General features: G+C 40.1%; 1 protein-coding gene across 6 annotated transcripts in view; it reads right to left on the bottom strand.

Moving 5' to 3' along the window:
- Positions 1–19,586, bottom strand: part of VPS8 (VPS8 subunit of CORVET complex) — a 234,631-nt gene that overhangs the window by 32,317 nt on the left and 182,728 nt on the right. For all 6 annotated transcript variants that reach the window (XM_032171818.2, XM_058426256.1, XM_058426252.1 and 3 more), the window contains 2 exons: positions 19,303–19,472; positions 15,962–16,127 (listed from right to left, as the gene is read on the bottom strand). In XM_032171818.2, the coding sequence (XP_032027709.1) occupies positions 15,962–16,127; positions 19,303–19,472 (336 nt within the window). The remainder of the gene's footprint in view (positions 1–15,961; positions 16,128–19,302; positions 19,473–19,586) is intronic.

The raw sequence follows: 19,586 nt of genomic DNA, 5'->3' as shown, positions 1-19,586 counted from the left end.
ACACAGCAACAACTGCTATTAAAATTTTGAATCACTGCTTTGTGATCTTTCTATGTTGCACATTATGAATGTTTACTTTGACATATCAATATTCTTCTACGATATGATTTTTCATGGCTACAAAGCAATTTATTCACTGCCTAGACATACCATGACTAATTTAATCAACTGTGGGCTATAGGGACATTTAGGTTATTTTCAATTTTTAAAAATTATTTTTTAAAATGTTGTATCCTTGTATATAATATTTGGCACACACACTTGATAATTTCTGTTGGACTTTGTAAGCCCCTGCTTAAAAGGGTGTAACCATTTAAAAATATATATTACTACTTTTTCTTCAGATAAGTAAGATGGGTCCACAACTCCCTTTCGTATAATTCTGAAATCCGAAAAGCTCTGAAACCAAAAGGATTGTTTAAAAAATATTTTTCACACCAAAAGTCATCTGGCAGCAAAACCTGGCCTGAACCAAAGTGAGGCTATTTATAGTCTTCACTTATCTCTCAAAAGCATTTAATTATGAAATAAAGACTAGTACATATCAGGAATTGTTGGGAACAGGCCCCCAAATCTGGCCATAAACTGGCCCCAAAATTGGCCATAAACAAAATTGCTGCAGCACTGTGACATGCTTGTGATGGCCATGACACCCACGCTGGAAGGTTGTGGGTTTACCAGAATGAGGGCAAGGAATACCTGGCCCACCCAGGGTGGAAAACCACTTAAGGCGTTCTTAAACCCCAAACAATAGCATGAGCCATCTGTGCCTTAAGGACATGTTCCTGCTACAGATAACTAGCCAGACCCATCCCTTTATTTCGGCCCATCCCTTTATTTCCTGTAAGAAATGCTTTTAGTTAATCTATAATTTATAGAAACAATGCTTATCACCGGCTTGCTGTCAATAAATATGTAGGTAAATCTCTGTTAGAGGCTCTCAGCTCTGAAGGCTGTGAGACTCCTGATTTTCCACTCCACATGCTGTATTTCTGTGTGTGTGTCTTTAATTCCTCTAGTGCTGCTGGGTTAGGGTGTCCCCGACCGAGCTAGTCTCAGCAAGTGGTGCCCAAACATGGGGGCTTGAACCTGGGTTGAAGGGTCACCGGAGTGATGGTTGGAGAACATGGAACTAGCTGGAGGATACCGAGTACTCTTAAGCAATCCCCGTGGTAAGTAAGAAGGGGAGCTTGGGAGCATCAGGGTAACAATGCGACAAGTGTGGGCTCTGGTTTGTTCCACCTTGGAACCTTTTCACTCTAATGAGGAGGAGGAAGGAGAGTACAATGAAGTAACAGAAGAGGTAACAGAGCAGGTCTGTTTGCCAGCTAAAGCTAAAGCAGCAAAGGAGGAAGAGGTTCATCCGTACCCTTCTACACCCCCTCATTATTTTGAAGAAAAAGAGTGGCCTGATCCTCCAGATCTTTCTTTTCCAGAGGACATATGGGCGAAAAGTAGTTGCCCCAGTGACTGTTTGAGCAGTGCCTCGAGCAACTGCTCTCAGTTCTATTCAGGCAGGAATTCAGTAAGCTAGAAGAGAAGGTGATTTAGAGGCTTGGCAGTTCCCTGTTAGAATACACCCCCCAGATCAACAGGGAAATATTATAGCTACATTTGAGCCTTTTCCTTTCAAATTACTCAAATGATTTAAACAAGCTATTAATCAGTATGGACCAGGTTCTCCTTTTGTAATGGGACTGTTAAAGAATGTTGCTGTTTCCAGTCGGATGATTCCTACTGACTGGGATGCTCTTACTCGAGCTTGTCTAACTCCTGCTCAGTTCTTACAATTTAAAACTTGGTGGGCAGATAAAGCTTCCATTCAGGCTGCTTGCAACGCCCAGGCCCAACCTCAAATTAATATAACTGCAGACCAACTTTTGGGGGTTGGCAGCTGGGCTGGTTTAGATGCCCAAGTGGTCATGCGGGATGATGCCGTAGAGCAGCTTAGAGTAGTGTGAATTAGGGCTTGGGAAAAAATCACTTCAGGTGGAGAACAATACCCTTCCTTTAGTGCTGTAAAGCAGGGACTGAAATAACCGTATACAGATTTTATGGCTCGGTTACAGGATTCTCTTAAAAAGGTGATTGCAGATTCGGCTGCTCAGGAAATAGTGTTGCGGTTATTAGCTTTTGACAATGCTAATCCCGACTGCCAGGCTGCTCTGCAACCTATTAAAGGGAAAGCACATTTAGTTGATTATATGAAGGCCTGTGACGGTATTGGAGGTAATCTACATAAGGCTACTCTGCTAGCCCAGGCAATGGCAGGACTGAGAGTGGATAACGGAAATACTCCGTTTCCTGGAGCTTGTTTTAACTGTGGGAAGCATGGTCATACTAAAAAGGGTATTCAATTAGGAAAAGAGGAAGTCAAATTGTCCCTGTTTGCAGATGACATGATTGTGTATCTAGAAAACCCCATCGTCTCAGCCCAAAATCTCCTTAAGCTGATTAGCAACTTCAGCAAAGTCTCAGGATACAAAATCAATGTACAAAAACCACAAGCATTCTTGTACACCAATCACAGACAAACAGAGAGCCAAATCATGAGTGAACTCCCACTCACAATTGCTTCAAAGAGAATAAAATACCTAGGAATCCAACTTACAAAGGATGTGAAGGACCTCTTCAAGGAGAACCACAAACCACTGCTCAATGAAATAAAAGAGGATACAAACAAATGGAAGAACATTCCATGCTCATGGGTTGGAAGAATCAATATCGTGAAAATGGCCATACTGCCCAAGGTAATTTATAGATTCAATGCCATCCCCATCAAGCTACCAATGACTTTCTTCACAGAATTGGAAAAAACTACTTTAAAGTTCATATGGAACCAAAAAAGAGCCCGCATCGCCAAGTCAATCCTAAGCCAAAAGAACAAAGCTGGAGGCATCACGCTACCTGACTTCAAACTACAAGGCTACAGTAACCAAAACAGCATGGTACTGGTACCACAACAGAGACATAGATCAATGGAACAGAACAGAGCCCTCAGAAATAATGCCGCATATCTACAACTATCTGATCTTTGACAAACCTGACAAAAACAAGAAATGGGGAAAGGATTCCCTATTTAATAAATGGTGCTGGGAAAACTGGCTAGCCATATGTAGAGAGCTGAAACTGGATCCTTTCCTTACACTTTATACAAAAATTAATTCAAGATGGATTAAAGACTTAAATGTTGGACCTAAAACCATTAAAATCCTACAAGAAAACCTAGGCAATACCATTCAGGACACAGGCATGGGCAAGGACTTCATGTCTAAAACACCAAAAGCAATGGCAACAAAAGCCAAAATTGACAAATGGGATCTAATTAAACTAAAGAGCTTCTGCACAGCAAAAGAAACTACCATCAGAGTGAACAGGCAACCTACAGAATGGGAGAAAATTTTTGCAACCTACTCATCTGACAAAGGGCTAATATCCAGAATCTACAATGAACTCAAACAAATTTACAAGAAAAAAACAAACAACCCCATCAAAAAGTGGGCAAAGGACATGAATGCAAAGACATTTATGCAGCCAAAAAACACATGAAAAAATGCTCATCATCACTGGCCATCAGAGAAATGCAAATCAAAACCACAGTGAGATACCATCTCACACCAGTTAGAATGTCCATTATTAAAAAGTCAGGAAACAACAGGTGCTGGAGAGGATGTGGAGAAATAGGAACACTTTTACACTGTTGGTGGGACTGTAAACTAGTTCAACCATTGTGGAAATCAGTGTGGCAATTCCTCAGGGATCTCGAACTAGAAATACCATTTGACCCAGCCATCCCATTACTGGGTATATACCCAAAGGACTATAAATCATGCTGCTATAAAGACACATGCACACGTATGTTTATTGCAGCACTATTCACAATAGCAAAGAGTTGGAACCAACCCAAATGTCCAACAACGATAGACTGGATTAAGAAAATGTGGCACATGTACACCATGGAATACTATGCAGCCACAAAAAAGGATGAGTTCATGTCCTTTGCAGGGACATGGATGAAACTGGAAAACATCATTCTCAGTAAACTATCGCAAGGACAAAAAACCAAACACCACATGTTCTCACTCACAGGTGGGAATTGAATAATGAGAACTCATGGACACAGGAAGGGGAACATCACACTCCGGGGACTGTTGTGGGGTGGGGGGAGGGGGGAGGGACAGCATTAGGAGATATACCTAATGCTAAATGACGAGTTAATGGGTGCAGCAAAACAACATGGCACATGGATACATATGTAACAAACCTGCACATTGTGCACATGTACCCTAAAACCTAAAGTATAAAAAAAAAAAAAAAAAGAATGTAGAAAAAATCAGTGAGTCAGGTCACCAGTTGAGGGAAAAAAAAGAAAACTGCTGAGCCTGAAATATGTCCAAAATGTAAAAAAGGAAAACACTGGGCTAATCAGTGTCACTCTAAGTTTGATAAAGATGGGAACCTGATTTCGGGAAACGTCATGAGGGGCCATCCTGGGCCCCATTCCAAACCGGGGCATTTCCAGCTCAGGCCATTCCCTCACCCCCGTACAATGTCTGTCCCCCGCTACAGCCAGTAGTGCCACAGTAGATTTATGCTGCACAAAAGCTGTGAGCCTTCTGCCTGGGGAACTCCCGCAAAAAGTTCCAACAGGGGTCTGTGGACCCTAGCCAGCGGGGACAATAGGATTACTTTTAGGAAGGTCTAGTTTAGGTTTAAAAGGGGTACAAATACATACAGGAGTCATTGACTCAGATTACAATGGGGAAATTCAAATTGTTATATCTACTTCTGTTCCCTGGAAAGCAGGGCCAGGAGGGAGCACAGCACAGCTCCTGATTGTGCTGTATGCAGAAATGGGGAAAAGTGAAATTAAACGAACAGGAGGATCTGGAAGCACAAATAAACAAGGCAAAGCAGGTTTTGGGTAAATCAAATTACTGATAAACATCCTACCTGTGAAATAACTATTCCGGGAAAGAAATTTAAAGGTTTGGTAGATACAGGAGCAGATATTTCAATCATTTCTCTACAGCACTGGCTGTCTGCATGGCCAACTGAACCTGCTCAATTTAACATAGTTGGAGTTGGTAAAGTCCCAAAGTATATCAAAGTAGTTATATTTTGCATTGTGAAGGGCCCAACGGACAACCTGGGACTATTCAACCAATTATAACTTCTGTACCTATAAGTTTATGGGGAAGAGATTTATTACAACAATGGGGAGCACAAGTTCTAATTCCAGAACAATCATATAGCCCTCAAAGTCAACATATGATGCATGAAATGGGGTATGTCCCTGGTATGGGACTAGGAAAAAATTTACAAGGTTTGAAGGAACCACTTCAAGCAGAAAGACGAAGTTCCTACCAAAGTTTAGGATATCATTTTTGATGGTGGCCGTTGTTAAGCCTCCAGAACCTATACCTTTAAAATGGTTAGCAGATAAGCCAATTTGGATAGAACAATGGCCGCTAACAAAGAGAAACTGGAGGCTTTAGAGGAATTAGTTACTGAACAATTAGAAAACGGACACATAGCTCCAACATTTTCCCCTTGGAATTCTCCAGTTTTTGTAATCAAGAAAAAATCAGGGAAATGGAGAATGTTAACTGATTTAAGAGCCATTAATTCCGTTATACAACCAATGGGGACATTACAGCCAGGACTGCCTTCTCCTGCTATGATTCTGAAAAACTGGCCTTTAATAGTCATAGATTTAAAAGACTGTTTCTTTACTATCCTCTTAGCTAAGCAGGACTGTGAACGGTTTGCATGTACAATTCCTGCAGTAAACAACCTACAGCCTGCTAAGCGTTTTCACTGGAAAGTGTTGCCACAAGACATGTTCAACAGTCCAGCAATTTGCCAGATGAATGTAGGACAAGCAATTGAACCTACTCATAAAAAATTTTCACAGTGTTACATTATTATATGGATGATATACTTTGTGCTGCCCCACTCGAGAAATATTACCAGTATTACCAAATATTCCAATGTTATGATTACTTGCAAAATTCAATTTCTCATGCTGGTTTAATTATAGCTCCTGACAATTCAGACTACTACTCCTTACTCTTACTTAGGGGCCTTAGTAAATGACACTACCATTGTGCCACAGAAAGTAACCATATGTAGGGATCAACTGAAAACATTAGGTGGCTTTCAAAAATTACTAGGGGACATTAATTGGATATGACCTGCTCTAGGCATTCCTACCTATGCCATGAGTAATCTATTTTCTATCCTTAGAGGAGATCCTAGTCTCACTAGCCCTCGGCAATTAACAAAAGACGCTGAGGCAGAGCTGCAGCTAATCGAAAAGCAAGTCCATAAAGCTCAAATAAATAGAAGAGATCCAGAGAAGACTCTAGATTTGCTAATTTTTCCAACTCAGCATTCACCCACTGGTATTATTGCCCAAGAGCAGGACTTAGTAGAATGGCTTTTTCTTCCACATACTAATTCACGGACTAACTCCTTATTTGGATCAAATTGCTACTATGATAGGAAATGGGAGAACTTGGATTGTTAAATTACGTGCATATGATCCTGGAAAAATTACTGTCCCTCTCAGGAAGGCACAAATACAGCAAGCTTTTATAAATGGTCTTACTTGGCAAACCCATTTAGCTGACTTTGTGGGTATTCTCAATAACCCTTTTCCTAAAACAAAACTCTTTCAATTTTTGAAATTAACTAATTGGATTCTCCCTAAAATAACCAAATTTACACCAATTGAAGGTGCTGAGAATGTTTTTACAGATGGGTCTAGTAATGGTAAAGCTTCTTATTCTGGATCAAAAGGTAAAGTTTTCCAGACGTCCTATACTTCACCTCAAAAGGTGGAGCTTGTAGCTGTAATTGAGGTATTGACTGCTTTTGATATGCCTGTTAATGTGATTTCTGATTCTTCATACGTGGTTCATTCCACACAGTTAATTGAAAATGCTCAGTTACAATTTCATACAGATGAACAACTGATGACTTTATTTACCCAATTGCAAACAGCAGTTAGGAGTAGAATGCACCCTTTTTACATCACTTACATTAGGGCTCGTACACCTCTTCCAGGACCTTTAACTGCAGGGAATCAGATGGCTGATCACCTAGTATCTAATGCTAGACACTTTCACAATTCAACCCATGTTAATGCCTCTGGTCTCAAACACAGATATAACATTACCTGGAAACAAGCTAAAGCTATTATCCAGCGATGCCCAACTTGCCAAATGGTGCATTCCTCATCTTTTACAGTAAAGGAGGAGTTAATCCTCGAGGACTGGAACCTAATTCTCTTTGGCAAATGGATGTCACACATGTTCCCTCGTTTAGGAGACTAGCTTATGTACATGTATGTGTGGACACCTTTTCTCACTTTGTCTGGGCTACATGCCAATCAGGAGAGTCTTCTGCCTGTGTTAACATCACCTTTTGCAGTGTTTTGCAGTGATGGGCATTCCAGTTTGTATTAAAACAGATAATGCCCCAGGCTATACTAGCCAAGCTCTAGCTACATTTTTCTCTACATGGAATATTAAACACATTACTGGCATCCCATGTAATTCTCAAGGACAAGCCATAGCGGAAAGAATGAATCTCTCCCTAAAACAGCAGTTACAAAAACAAAAAGGGGGGGAGAAACAGGGACTACGGGACACCCCATATGCAACTGAATCTAGCATTATCAACTTTAAATTTTTTGAGCCTGTCTAAAGGCTAGATGCTATCAGCAGCTGAACAGCATCTACAGAAACCAGCTGCAAAGACAGAAGCAGAACAACTGGTTTGGTGGAGAGATCTGACAGCAAAAACTTGGGAAATAGGTAAAATAATAACTTGGGATAAAGGTTATGCTTGCATTTCTCCAGGACCGAATCAACAGCTGATTTGGATACCATCAAGAAACCCGAAACCTTATCATGAGCCAGATGCTGAGGAAGAGACTCCAGGAGGAACGTGAGGACCCCCCGGTTGCAGCCATGTTGAGACTGACACTGAGGAGGACCCCAACTGTCACGAGCAACACCCATTGAACACAGCCACCTACTTGGGGACAGATCAAGAAGCTGTCACAGATGGTGGAAGAAAACCTGAGGAAAGCAAGACAACCAGTCACAATGAGTAATTTAATGGTAGCTATGACAGTGGTGATTACCATTGCCATGAGTATTCCTTCAACAAGGGCTGACACAGAGAACAATTATACTTATTGGGCATATTTATCAATCTTGGCTGGCAATAATGCCTGGATGTAATCACTCTATAACACAGTTACACATGCTTTCTGATCTCAGGATTTACCATAATAAAGCTGCTCCTATAATTGAGAGATACTGCCCTCAAAAACCTATTTGTAAACAGGACTGGTCCCAGTTAGAAAAAAATGAATGTACTTGTTTGGGAAGATTGCATTGCAGAAAAAGCAGACATGCTGCACAACGATTCCTAAGGAATCATTACTGACTGGTCCCCTAATGGGATGTTTAGCTTAAATTGCACATCTCAGTCTATGTGCCATGGCCACACTGTGTTCAGCTGGTCTGAACAAAATGGTCAGATGGTAGAAATGGTAAGAAGTACAGCAAGAGTTCCTATTATCTGGAACCATGGCGGTATAGTGGCACCTCAACCTCAAATGATATGGCCCATTGTAGGAGCTAAACATAAGGATTTGTGGAAACTATGAATAGCTCTTAATAAGATCAAAATTTAGGAATGAATAAAAAAGCATCTAGAAGGACACTCTACAAACTTGTCTTTGGATATTACAAAATTAAAAAAAAAAAATATTTAAAGTATCCCAGGCACACCTGACCTTAATGCCAGGAACTGGAGTGCTTGAAGGAGCTGCAGACAAATTAGCAGCTAGTAATCCATTAAAATGGATAAAAACACTTGGAAGGTCTGTGATTTCAATGATTGTGCTTTTAATCTGTGTTGTTTGTCTTTGTATAGTCTGCAGATGTGAATCCTGACTCTTGCGAGAAGTAGCTCACCGTGCAAAGCTGCCTTTGCTTTTATCACTTTGCAAAACAAAGAAGGGGGACATGTTGGGAAGAGGCCCCCCAAATCTGGCCATAAACAAAATCTCTGCAGCACTGTGACATGCTCATGATGGCCATGACGCCCACGCTGGAAGGTTGTGGATTTACTGGAATGAGGGCAAGGAACATCTGGCCTGCCCAGGGTGGAAAACCGCTTAAGGTGTTCTTAAACCCCAAACAATAGCATGAGCGATCTGTGCCTTAAGGACATGTTCCTGCTGCAAATAACAAGCCAGACCCATCCCTTTATTTCGGCCCATCCCTTTATTTCCCATAGTTAATGCTTTTAGTTATTTCCCATAGGAAATGCTTTTAGCTAATCTATAATCTATAGAAACAATACTTATCACTGGCTTGCTGTCAATAAATATGTGGGTAAATCTCTGTTTGAGGATCTCAGCTCTGAAGGCTGTGAGACCCCTGATTTCCAACTCCACATGCTATATTTCTGTGTGTGTGTCTAATTCCTCTAGGGCCACTGGGTTAGGGTCTCCATGACTAAGCTGGTCTTGGCAAGGAATATCATATACAATACTTGCACCATATTAACTTACTTTTTAGCATTTTAAATGCCAGTTTGTTGTCTTCTGGCCTTTTTTTTTTTTTTTTAATGAGAAATCAGCCATCATTCTTATTGTTGTCTTTGGCTCCTTTTAAGATTTCTTCTTCATCTTTGGTTTCAGCAGTTTGACTATGACTATTAGTGTTTGGGTATGGTTTTCTTTATATTTATTCTGCTAGAGGTTTGCTGAGTTTTTGACTCTATGGGTTGATGTTTGCTATGAAATTTGGGAAAATTTCAGATATTATTAGGTCCAATGTCCCCAGCTCCCATTCTCTTGCTCCTTATGTTCCAGAAATCCAATTATATATATATTCTATATATGTTGTGTATATTCATGTCTATCATATATAAAAATTATAGATATATGTACATTATATCTATATATAAATTATATATATAATTATATAAATATATAATATATAAGTTATAGATATATATACATTATAGATCTATAATTTATAAATATCTAATTTATACATTTATATATCTATAAAATATAGATATAGCTATAATTTGTATATATGATAGACTTCTAGATATTGTTTCACAGGTCACCAAGAGTTTTTGTACTTTCTTCAATTATTTTTGCCTCTGTGCTTCAGTTACAATTATCATTTCTATTGAACTGTATTCGAATTTACTAATTTTTTTCTCAGTCTTAAAAATGCTGTTGCTATCTAATAAAATTTTCACTTTAGATGTTTTCTAGCTCTACAATTTACACTTGGTTTTACTTCAGAGTTTCTATTTCTGTGCTGATGTTTCCTCATGTGTTCAATCATTCTGCTAATCTTTTCCATGAAATACTTTAACATATTTATAATTTCTATTTTCAAGTCCTTAACTGCCAATTCCAGCATCTGGGTCATTCAAAGGTCTGCTTCTACTGATGCTTTTTCTCTTGATTATAATTTACACTTTCCTTCTTCCTCCTACTGATCCTATGATAGTTTGGGCTTTGGCTTTGTTAGGATTTATTGTGCTTTTGCTCTTAGTCCTGGGAAATCCCTTAGTCCTCAACCATAGCCTTTCTGCAGTTTCAACACAAAATTTGAGGTATTTCTCAATCCCTGTAACATGGCAACATTTACATTCAAAACTCAGCACCAGGCAGCTGCTGAAATCTCTGCTTAGTTCTTTAGTACCTGATGCTGCTTTCTGGAAGCACTGTCTGTTTGTATACAATTTGGAAAACTGCAAAGAGAACTTGGGGCTCCCTCTTCTGTGGCATGCTTCTTTCTGAGATTTTCTCCCTTAATTTAGAGCTGCTTTGGTAGTCTTGTACTTTGACCTGTTTCTTCATCCCAATAAGAATGTGACTTGGTATTCAAGCTCTTTTCTCCAATACTCCATGGCAAGCCAAGAAGCGCCCTAGAAAAGCTGGTTAAATGTAGAGCTCGTCTAGTTTGCTTCCCTTCTTTCAAGGTTTGCATTCCCTATAGTTTCTGCCTGCTTCCAGTTGCTCTCTAAACAATGTTTTTTGATATTTTGCCTAGGGCTTATAATTATTAGCAGAAAGGTCATCTACTATAGGCTGCTCTGCCATTACTGGAATTAGAACTTTATTTATTATGTCTCTTTAAATTTTTTTTTTTTTGTACTCCATGTCCCTACTTTTTTTAGGATTCCAATTAGATGTATATTTGGCCACTTGAAGTTGTTCCATAGTTCACCAATGATCTATTCATTTATTTTTCTTTTTTCTTTTTTGAGATAGGGTCTCGCTTTGGTGCCCAGGCTGGAGTCCCATGGCACAATCATAGCTCACTGCAGCCTTGGCCTTCTGGGCTCAAGTGATCTTCTCGCCTCAGCTCCTCAGCTGGGACCACAGGCATGTGCCACCATGCTTGGCTAATTTTTAAAAAATTTCAGTAGAGACAGGGTTTCATCATGTTGTCCCGACTGGTCTAAAACTTCTGGGATCAAGTGATCCTCCTGCCTTGGCCTCCCGAAGTACTGGGATTACAGGCATGAGCCACTGTACCAAGCCTTGTTTCTGTTTAGTCTTCTTTCTGTGTTTGATTTGGGATAGTTTCTATTGCTACATTGTTAAGTTCACTAATCATTTCTTCTCCAATGTCCATTCTGCTATTAATTTTATCTAGTATATTCTTCATCTCAGACATTGTAGTTTTAATCTCTAGATGTTCTACTGGTTCTTTGTAACTTCCATATTTCCACTTGACATATTCAATTGTTCTTCTAGGTTCTTGAACATATGGAATACAATTATAACTTTAAATGTCCTTGTCTACTAATTTTATTATTTGGGTCATTTCTGTGTTAGTTTCAATGGGTTGTTTTTTTTTCCTCATTATCATGGCTTGTATTTTCCTGCTTCTTTGCATGCCTAGTAATTTTTGATCAAATACTAGACATTGTGGATTCTATCTTCTTGAGTATTGGATATTTTTATAATTCTTTAATACATTCCTAAGCTCTGTTCTGCGATGTGGTTAAAATACTTGGAAATAGTTTTATCTTTTTAGGTTTTTGCTTTTAAGCTTTGTTAGGTGAGATCAAAGCAGCAGTCAGTTTAAAGTTAATTTTTTTCCCCACTACTGAGGCTAAGAACTTACTTAGTACTCTCAATGCTACCTTGTGATTTATGAAGATTTCCAGGCTGGCTGGTGGGAGCAAGCATTATTTCTGGCTCTTTGTGAGTCTGGGACATTGTTCAATCTAATCCTTTTGGGTGGTACCTTTTTTTTTTTTGACCTGAAGTAGTTTCCTCACACAGTGGGTAAATAAGTGGGTAAGTACTCAACTGAATACTCAAAAGTTACCTTCTGCAGATCTATGGAGCCCTCTGTAAGGCTCTCACCTAATACTCCACCCTGCAAACTCTAGCCACCTTGTCTTTCCTGGACTCTGAGCTCTGTCCCCTTGACCCAGAGAGACTAAGCTCTGCCTTGGTTCTCCCTCTCTGAGTCACGGCATGAAAACTTTCTCCAGGGAGTAATTTGGTAGAAATCTAAGGGTTTATGTCATTAGTTTCTTATCTTTCAGGGGTCACTATCTTTCACTGCCTGGTGTCCAATGTCTTATGAACCATTATTTTATATATTTTGCCCCTTCCCCACCCCCCCAAAAAAAACTCCAAATGCATCTTGTCCTGAAGTGAAAGTTTTCATATTACATTTATAAAATCCAAAAAATTCTGAATTCTGAAACATATCTGGCCAAAGTGACTTAGACAAGGGCTTGTGGACTTATACAAATATGCATTCCCACTAGTAGTGCATAAAAATATCTGTCTCCTCACATCCTTATCAATGTAAATGCATATGTATTTTTAATGTGTCTCAGTTTAATTATGTATTTTTAAATATTTGCCAGCTTAATAAGTAAAAAAATGGTATTGTATAGCTGATTTAGCTTGCATTTCTTTGATCACTGGTAAAATTGCACTTTTTTCACATTTATTGGACAACAGAATTTCTTATGTCCTTATCTCACAATCTGGATGGAGTTGGAGACCATTATTCTAAGTGAAGTAACTCAGGAATGGAAAACCAAGCATCTTACGTTCTCATTTATCAGTGGGAGCTAAACTATGAGAATGCAAAAGCATAGGAATGATATAATGGACTTTGGGGACTCAGGGAGCGGGGAAGGACTGGAGCAAAGTAAGGGATAACAGAGTATACACTGGGCATAGTGTATACTGCTTGGGTGATGGGTGCACCAAAATCTCAGAAATTACCACTAAATAACTTTTCCAAGTAATCAAAAACTACCTGTTCCTCAAAAACTATGGAAACAAAAAATTTAAAAATAAAATTAAATGGTTTCCAAACCTTTCTTGATGCTTGAGAAGGTAGGAAGAAATTCAGTGAAACAGATTACCTTTCTTCACTGCAGGAGGTGTGGGGAACATAGGAAGAGGACAACCAATGTAGTGTAAATGGCTTTCAAAATTTTACACCAATTCATGAAAAATTTCTCAAGAAAACTTGGAATAAAAAGGAATTTCCTAAACATGATATAAAGATTACAGACTAAAAGCCTACAGTTAACATTACACTTACCAATGAAAAAATATAATGCCATAAGTATTGGCACACATAAGTACTTAACTTGGTCCTTGCTTGCCTAATGAGCCTCACCTCATACCACTCTCTCTGACCCTCTTGATTCCATTCTACTTACCTTCTAGTTCTGTGTTTGTCACACTTAAACTTGTCTAGCTTACTCCTTTTCTTTTCCCTTCAAGGGAAGCTAACAGGGCACTTCTAGGAAGCCTTCCATGATCCCTCATGTCTATTTTATATCTACTCATTATCTGTACTTAACAGCATAGTTCATCTATGTGGTATAATAAAAATACATATATTTGGCCTTTGTCTTAGGTTCCTGGCACACAGCTCCTAAAACCCTTGGAATCTCCTGAGTGAGGAGAGTGTCTTTTGCATGAGAATAAGATGACTGGTGGCTGGAGACCGTGGATAGCTTCAGCATGAGGGCTGGGTGCCAGAAAGACCAAGCCATGGTTAGAGGTTTGGAACTTTCAGCCCCATCTCCCAACCTGCGCAGAGGGGAGAGGGGCTGGAGATTGAGCTCAATCATAAATGGCCAATAATTTAATCAGGCATGACTACATAATGAAACCTCCAAAAAAAACCTGTAAATGGTAGGGTTGAGGAGCTTATGGGTTGGTGTAGACACTGATGTGCTAGGAAGGTGGTAGGCCCAGAAAGGGCATAGAATCTCTACCACTCCTCATCCCCCTCCCCAACCTCGCCCTATGCACCTCTTTCATTTGGCTCTTCCTCAGTCGCATCCTTTATAATAAATTGGTAAATGTAAATAAAGTGTTTCCTGAATTCTGTGAATCATCCTAGTGAATTATGGAACCTGAGAGGGGGTCATGGGGACCACTGAATTTGCAGCCAAGTCAGACAAAAGTAGGTAGCCTGAGTACTTTGTTTGTGACTGGCATCTAAAGTGAGGACTGTCTTGTGGGACTGAGCCCTTAAACCATGGAGTCTCTAACTCTAGGTAGTACCAGAATTGAACTGGAGTCAGAAAAAACTTGAGAGTACTTAGTTAAAAACCCTTTTATAAGTTCATTGACTGTAAACTCTGCAAGAAAAGACCATGTTTGCCTTGTCTACCATTGTATCCCCAGGCACCTGGCACAGTGCCTATCACACTGTTCAATACAAACTTGGGGAAGGTATAATTGGAAAGGCTACCACTGGAGAGTAGAAGTTCTACATTGTTATCTGGAGAGAAGTTAGTCAGGAGGTTTTCCCAGGCTCTGCTTCTAATACAATGCCGATGGCTGATGAAACAAAAAGAGAGGCCGGGCGCGGTGGCTCACACCTGTAATCCCAGCACTTTGGGAGGCCGAGGCGGGCAGATCACGAGGTCAGGAGATCGAGACCATCCTGGCTAACACGGTGAAACCTCATCTCTACTAAAAATACAAAAAATTAGCAGGGCATGGTGGCACGCACCTATAGTCCCAGCTGCTCAGGAGGCTGAGGCAGAATGACGTGAACCCAGGAGACGGAGCTTGCAGTGAGCTGAGATTGCGCCACTGCACTCCAGCCTGGGCAACAGAGCGATAATGCATCTCAAAAAAAAAAAAAAAAGAAACAAAAAGAGAAAAGTAACAAGCCCAACTTTTCACTATGTGATGTGAATGTGAAGGCCAACTATAGGATAGAGTAGCACAGAGGAAGGAACAGGAAGCCAAAAATATGATACTACTTCAAAGAGGAAGTATAGCCAAGTAGAGCACAATGATCAAGTCCCAGTCCCAGTAACTTCTCCACATTGAACCCCTCATGTTGTCAAGCTCTGCTCTCCTGAAAACTATCAAGCGGTAGAGTTCAAACTCTGCTCCACTGTCTGCTTTAAAAAAAGGCTGTAAAATACATAAAATTATCATCTAGTCCAGTAGTCAGACTCCAAAGGCAGTGAAACAGCACATGTGTATGCACCTTGTCCATCATCAGCCCTACTTAAAAGCCATAATTCTGCACTCTTATCATATAGGTACTCATTGGTACCTGCAAGTACTCAGCTGTACTTGCTAAGCTGTTACTCTGTCAAAAGGTCTTAAAAGCAGGCTCATATGTGTACACCTCATCTGTCCAATTAAATCTTAAGCCGTTCAAAGGCAGAAAATGTCATCTGTTGCTCTCAAATTCATGTTTTTCCATACTGAGTAGCGAAGAGAGGCTCTTCAAACACTAAATAGGACTGAAAAGAACATTTCATGTACCCAATAACCATCAGGTAAATTTGTTGAGACCTATGGGAACCGAAGGAAATGAGACCAGGCCCAAATGACATTGGTAAGAAAAGACCATTTCCATTTTGCCACGAAAACAAGTCTTACCTGTGATGGGGTTATCCTTCCCTTTTTAATTTCAGATGAATTTTCACTGAGTTTTCCTACTTTGTTACTTGAGCTGCATTTGTAGCATGTCCATCTTGTTTGGCCCTCGATTTCCACAGTGCATTCTTTGTTTTGTAGGCAGAATGAGTGATACAAATGGCCACAACTGCAAAACGAAGGCAACCAATTTGTACTTTTTATTATCACAGAATCCATAAATATAAGCTTGTAAGTGTACTTAGAAGCAATAAAGATCTCTAGCAAGTAGATATGCACTGATGGCTGTACAGGGTAAGAAACAAGAAAGGGAATGTACTTGCTGCTGTCCTCTCTTTTTAAAAATCCACATTCATATATTTGTATACTTCTGTTGTGAGTATGAACAAATCACAGTTCTCTGACTAAAAACTACCTAGAGGATGAGTTGAACTTCTGTTCATTTCTCAAACTATGAAATCCGGATAGTATTTCTAGACAGTCTGAAAAAAAGGCAACTGGGGGCTGGGCATGGTGGCTCACGCCTGTAATCCCAGCACTTTGGGAGGCTGAGGTGGGCAGATCAGCTGAGGTTAGCAGTTTGAGATCAGCCTGGCCGACATGGTGAAACCCTGTCTCTACTAAAAATACAAAAAACTAGCTGGGTGTGGTGGCGGGTACCTGTAATCCCAGCTACTCGGGAGGCTGAGGCAGAAGAATTGCTTGAACCCGGGAGGCGGAGGTTGCAGTGAGCCGAGATCATGCCACTGCACTCCAGCCTGGGCAACAAGAGCAAAACTCTGTCTCAAAAAAAAAAACCAAAAAACAAAAAACAAAAAATTAGCTGGGTGTGGTGGCACACACCTGTAGTCCCAGATACTCAGGAAGCTGAGGCATGAGAATTGCTTGAACCCGGGAGGCAGAGGTTACAGTGAGCTGAGATTGCGCCACTGCACTCCAGCCTGGGAGACAGAATGAGACTCCATCTCAAAAAGAAAAAAAAAGACAACTGGAAAAAATCATAATTATTTAAGTAGCTTGATAACAACATGAGTGGTCTGCTCACCAAATTCAAGGCAAGGATTGTGATTTGATTAAACATTTACAAAAATGTCATTGCCGTAGTAAATCCTTACGCTATTCTTATAAAGAAATTCCCTATTGATTACACTAAATTACCAAATCAGCCTCCCAGAAGTTGAGTACTGAGAATAATTCTCAGCCATCTACACTGATTTATCTTCATTTCTTTAACCTAAAATGTCGGACATTCCAGAAATCAATCCTTTTCTTTTCTATAGTCTTTATACTCTTTTTCTTTTTTCTTCCCTTCTCTCTCTCTCTCTATCTATCTATCTATCTATTTATCTATCTATATATATATATAAACTTCCTTTTCTATACTCTGTTGTTGTAGCTACCTTTGCTCCTTTAGCGATTACTTCCAGGTTCCATAGCTTTAAAATACCACTACCTTCCAAATATATCCAGAATCCTACCACTTCTTACTGCATGACTATTACCTAGACCATCTCTCACATGGGCTACTACAACAGCCTAAGTGGTCCGTCTGCTTTCCCCCTTGATCTCTCTAGTCCTTTCTTAACACAGCAGTCAGAGTAATCCTTAAGACATAGGTCAGATCATGTCACCGCCCCAATCCTCAAAACCATCCAGTGGCTTCGCATCTCAGCATAAAAGTCTCACTTTCACTATAAAAATGAGTTAGACTTGGGCCAGCTCCTACATGATTTGGCCTCTGCTCCTCTGAAGTCTCTTTCACTGTCCCCTTCCTTGGCTGCTCAGGTGCCACTAGCCTCCTCACTCACTACTCCTCAAGAATGCCAAGGCTCTCCCACAATATGGTCTCTGCACTCGGCTCCTCTGCCTGGTGTACTCTCTTCTGAGGTTGCATGGCCACTTCCTTTAGATCCCCTCAAATGTCACTTAAACAAGAAGGCTTTCCTGGACTACTCTATAAATTAGTAGCTCCCAACATTCCTTTTCCTCTGTAGCATAGCTTGTTTTTTATTCATGTAACTATTATTTTTCTATTAATTAATTTTTAAGTTGTCTGTTCATAAGTCACCTTAACAGTGAGCCTTTCCCTGACCAACCTATATAAAATATCTGCACCCCCCACCAAACACTCTGTATCTCTTTTAACATTTTCTCCCCCATGGTAGTTATCAGTATCTGGCATTTCACTTGTTGGCTTATGGTCTATCCCTGCCACTACAATGTAAACTCCATGAGGGCAGATCCTTTGTTTTGTTCATCCTGTATCCTATCCCCTTGAATAGCAGCTTGCATACAGCAGGTGCTCCATAAATATTTCTTGCCTGAATGGGCTCTTTGTGTGAAGAGATCTACTTCCCCTTCCAACCATCAAGTCTACCAACCTTCCTGCAGAGCTAACACTCAGATAGTGCTTACTCATGCCAGGCACTGTTACAAGTGCCTTATATAAATCATCTCATTCAATCCTCACGAAACCCTATTATACTATTTACAGACGAGGAAACTAAGATATAAAGAGGTTAAATAACTTGTCCAAGGTCTCACAGCTGGCATGTAGCAGAGTCAAGATTTGAACTCAGGAAGTTTGGCTCCACGGCCATATCGTGTCACCTCTATCCATACATTCTAGATGAGCTGTCTTTGCTCCTGAGACCAACACCTTCACTCTGCACTAGGGTTCCTCTCTCTTTGCAATGTAGCTTAAATATCATAGGCCGACAATTTTTAAATTAAAATTTTCCAGTCTCAACACATCTCCAGATTTCTGACTTGAATAACTATCTAGCTGGCATCCCTACTTGATGTCTAACAGTACATTTCAAACCTAACACGTCCAAGACAAAACTCTTGATTTCCCCAGTTACTTGTACCTGTTCTTCCTCATCTTAGACAATGGTACCATGTTTACCCAATTGCTCAGACCAAAGACTCATTTTTCTCTTATACTCCACATCTAATACACCGGCAAGTTATCCCTACCTTTAAAGGATACTCAGAATCCAAACACCTCTCAGCACCTTTGCTCTTCCCTCTCTCGTTCTGCTCAAAGGTCACGTCCTCAGATATGCTTTCCCTCATTCAACAGCACTTGTCCTGAACTCGTCATCCTTCTATCTATTTGTCCTGTGTTTTATTTTTCTCCATAGCTCTTATTCCTCTGTATTTATGTCTTGCTTGGGCACCCTAACCTTCACCCCAATGCAGAATGTAAGGTCTGTGAGGGCAGGAACTTGCCTATCATGTTCATTGCTAGAATGACTGCCTGTGTATCCATGTGTATTCTTGCCTGGTAATGCCACAGATGTACATGTACCATATATGTAACATTTCCTTCCCTTTCTTACCTAAAGACAATAATTTCATCAGCCATTTCTTGGCGTCTCTTGTACTGCTGCAAACATATAGAGCAGTAATCTTGTTTGGGATTCAGTCCTCTGGTGACCGAAGCTCTCAGGTTACACAATGACCAATGGAGATCTTGGTTTAGAAGGCTAGTTGTTGTTTCCAGCAGGGTCTATGAAACACCAAAACAAAAAACAAACAAACAAAAGGTTATAAAATGAAAGAGAGAGAGCAGATGAATGGTGAATAGCACTTGCTTAGTTTTCAGCTACCAACAACTAAAATT

This window comes from Hylobates moloch, unplaced genomic scaffold, assembly GCF_009828535.3.
Source record: "Hylobates moloch isolate HMO894 unplaced genomic scaffold, HMol_V3 SCAFFOLD_13, whole genome shotgun sequence".
NCBI lineage: Eukaryota > Metazoa > Chordata > Mammalia > Primates > Hylobatidae > Hylobates > Hylobates moloch.
This window is presented reverse-complemented; position numbering and strand designations above follow the sequence as displayed.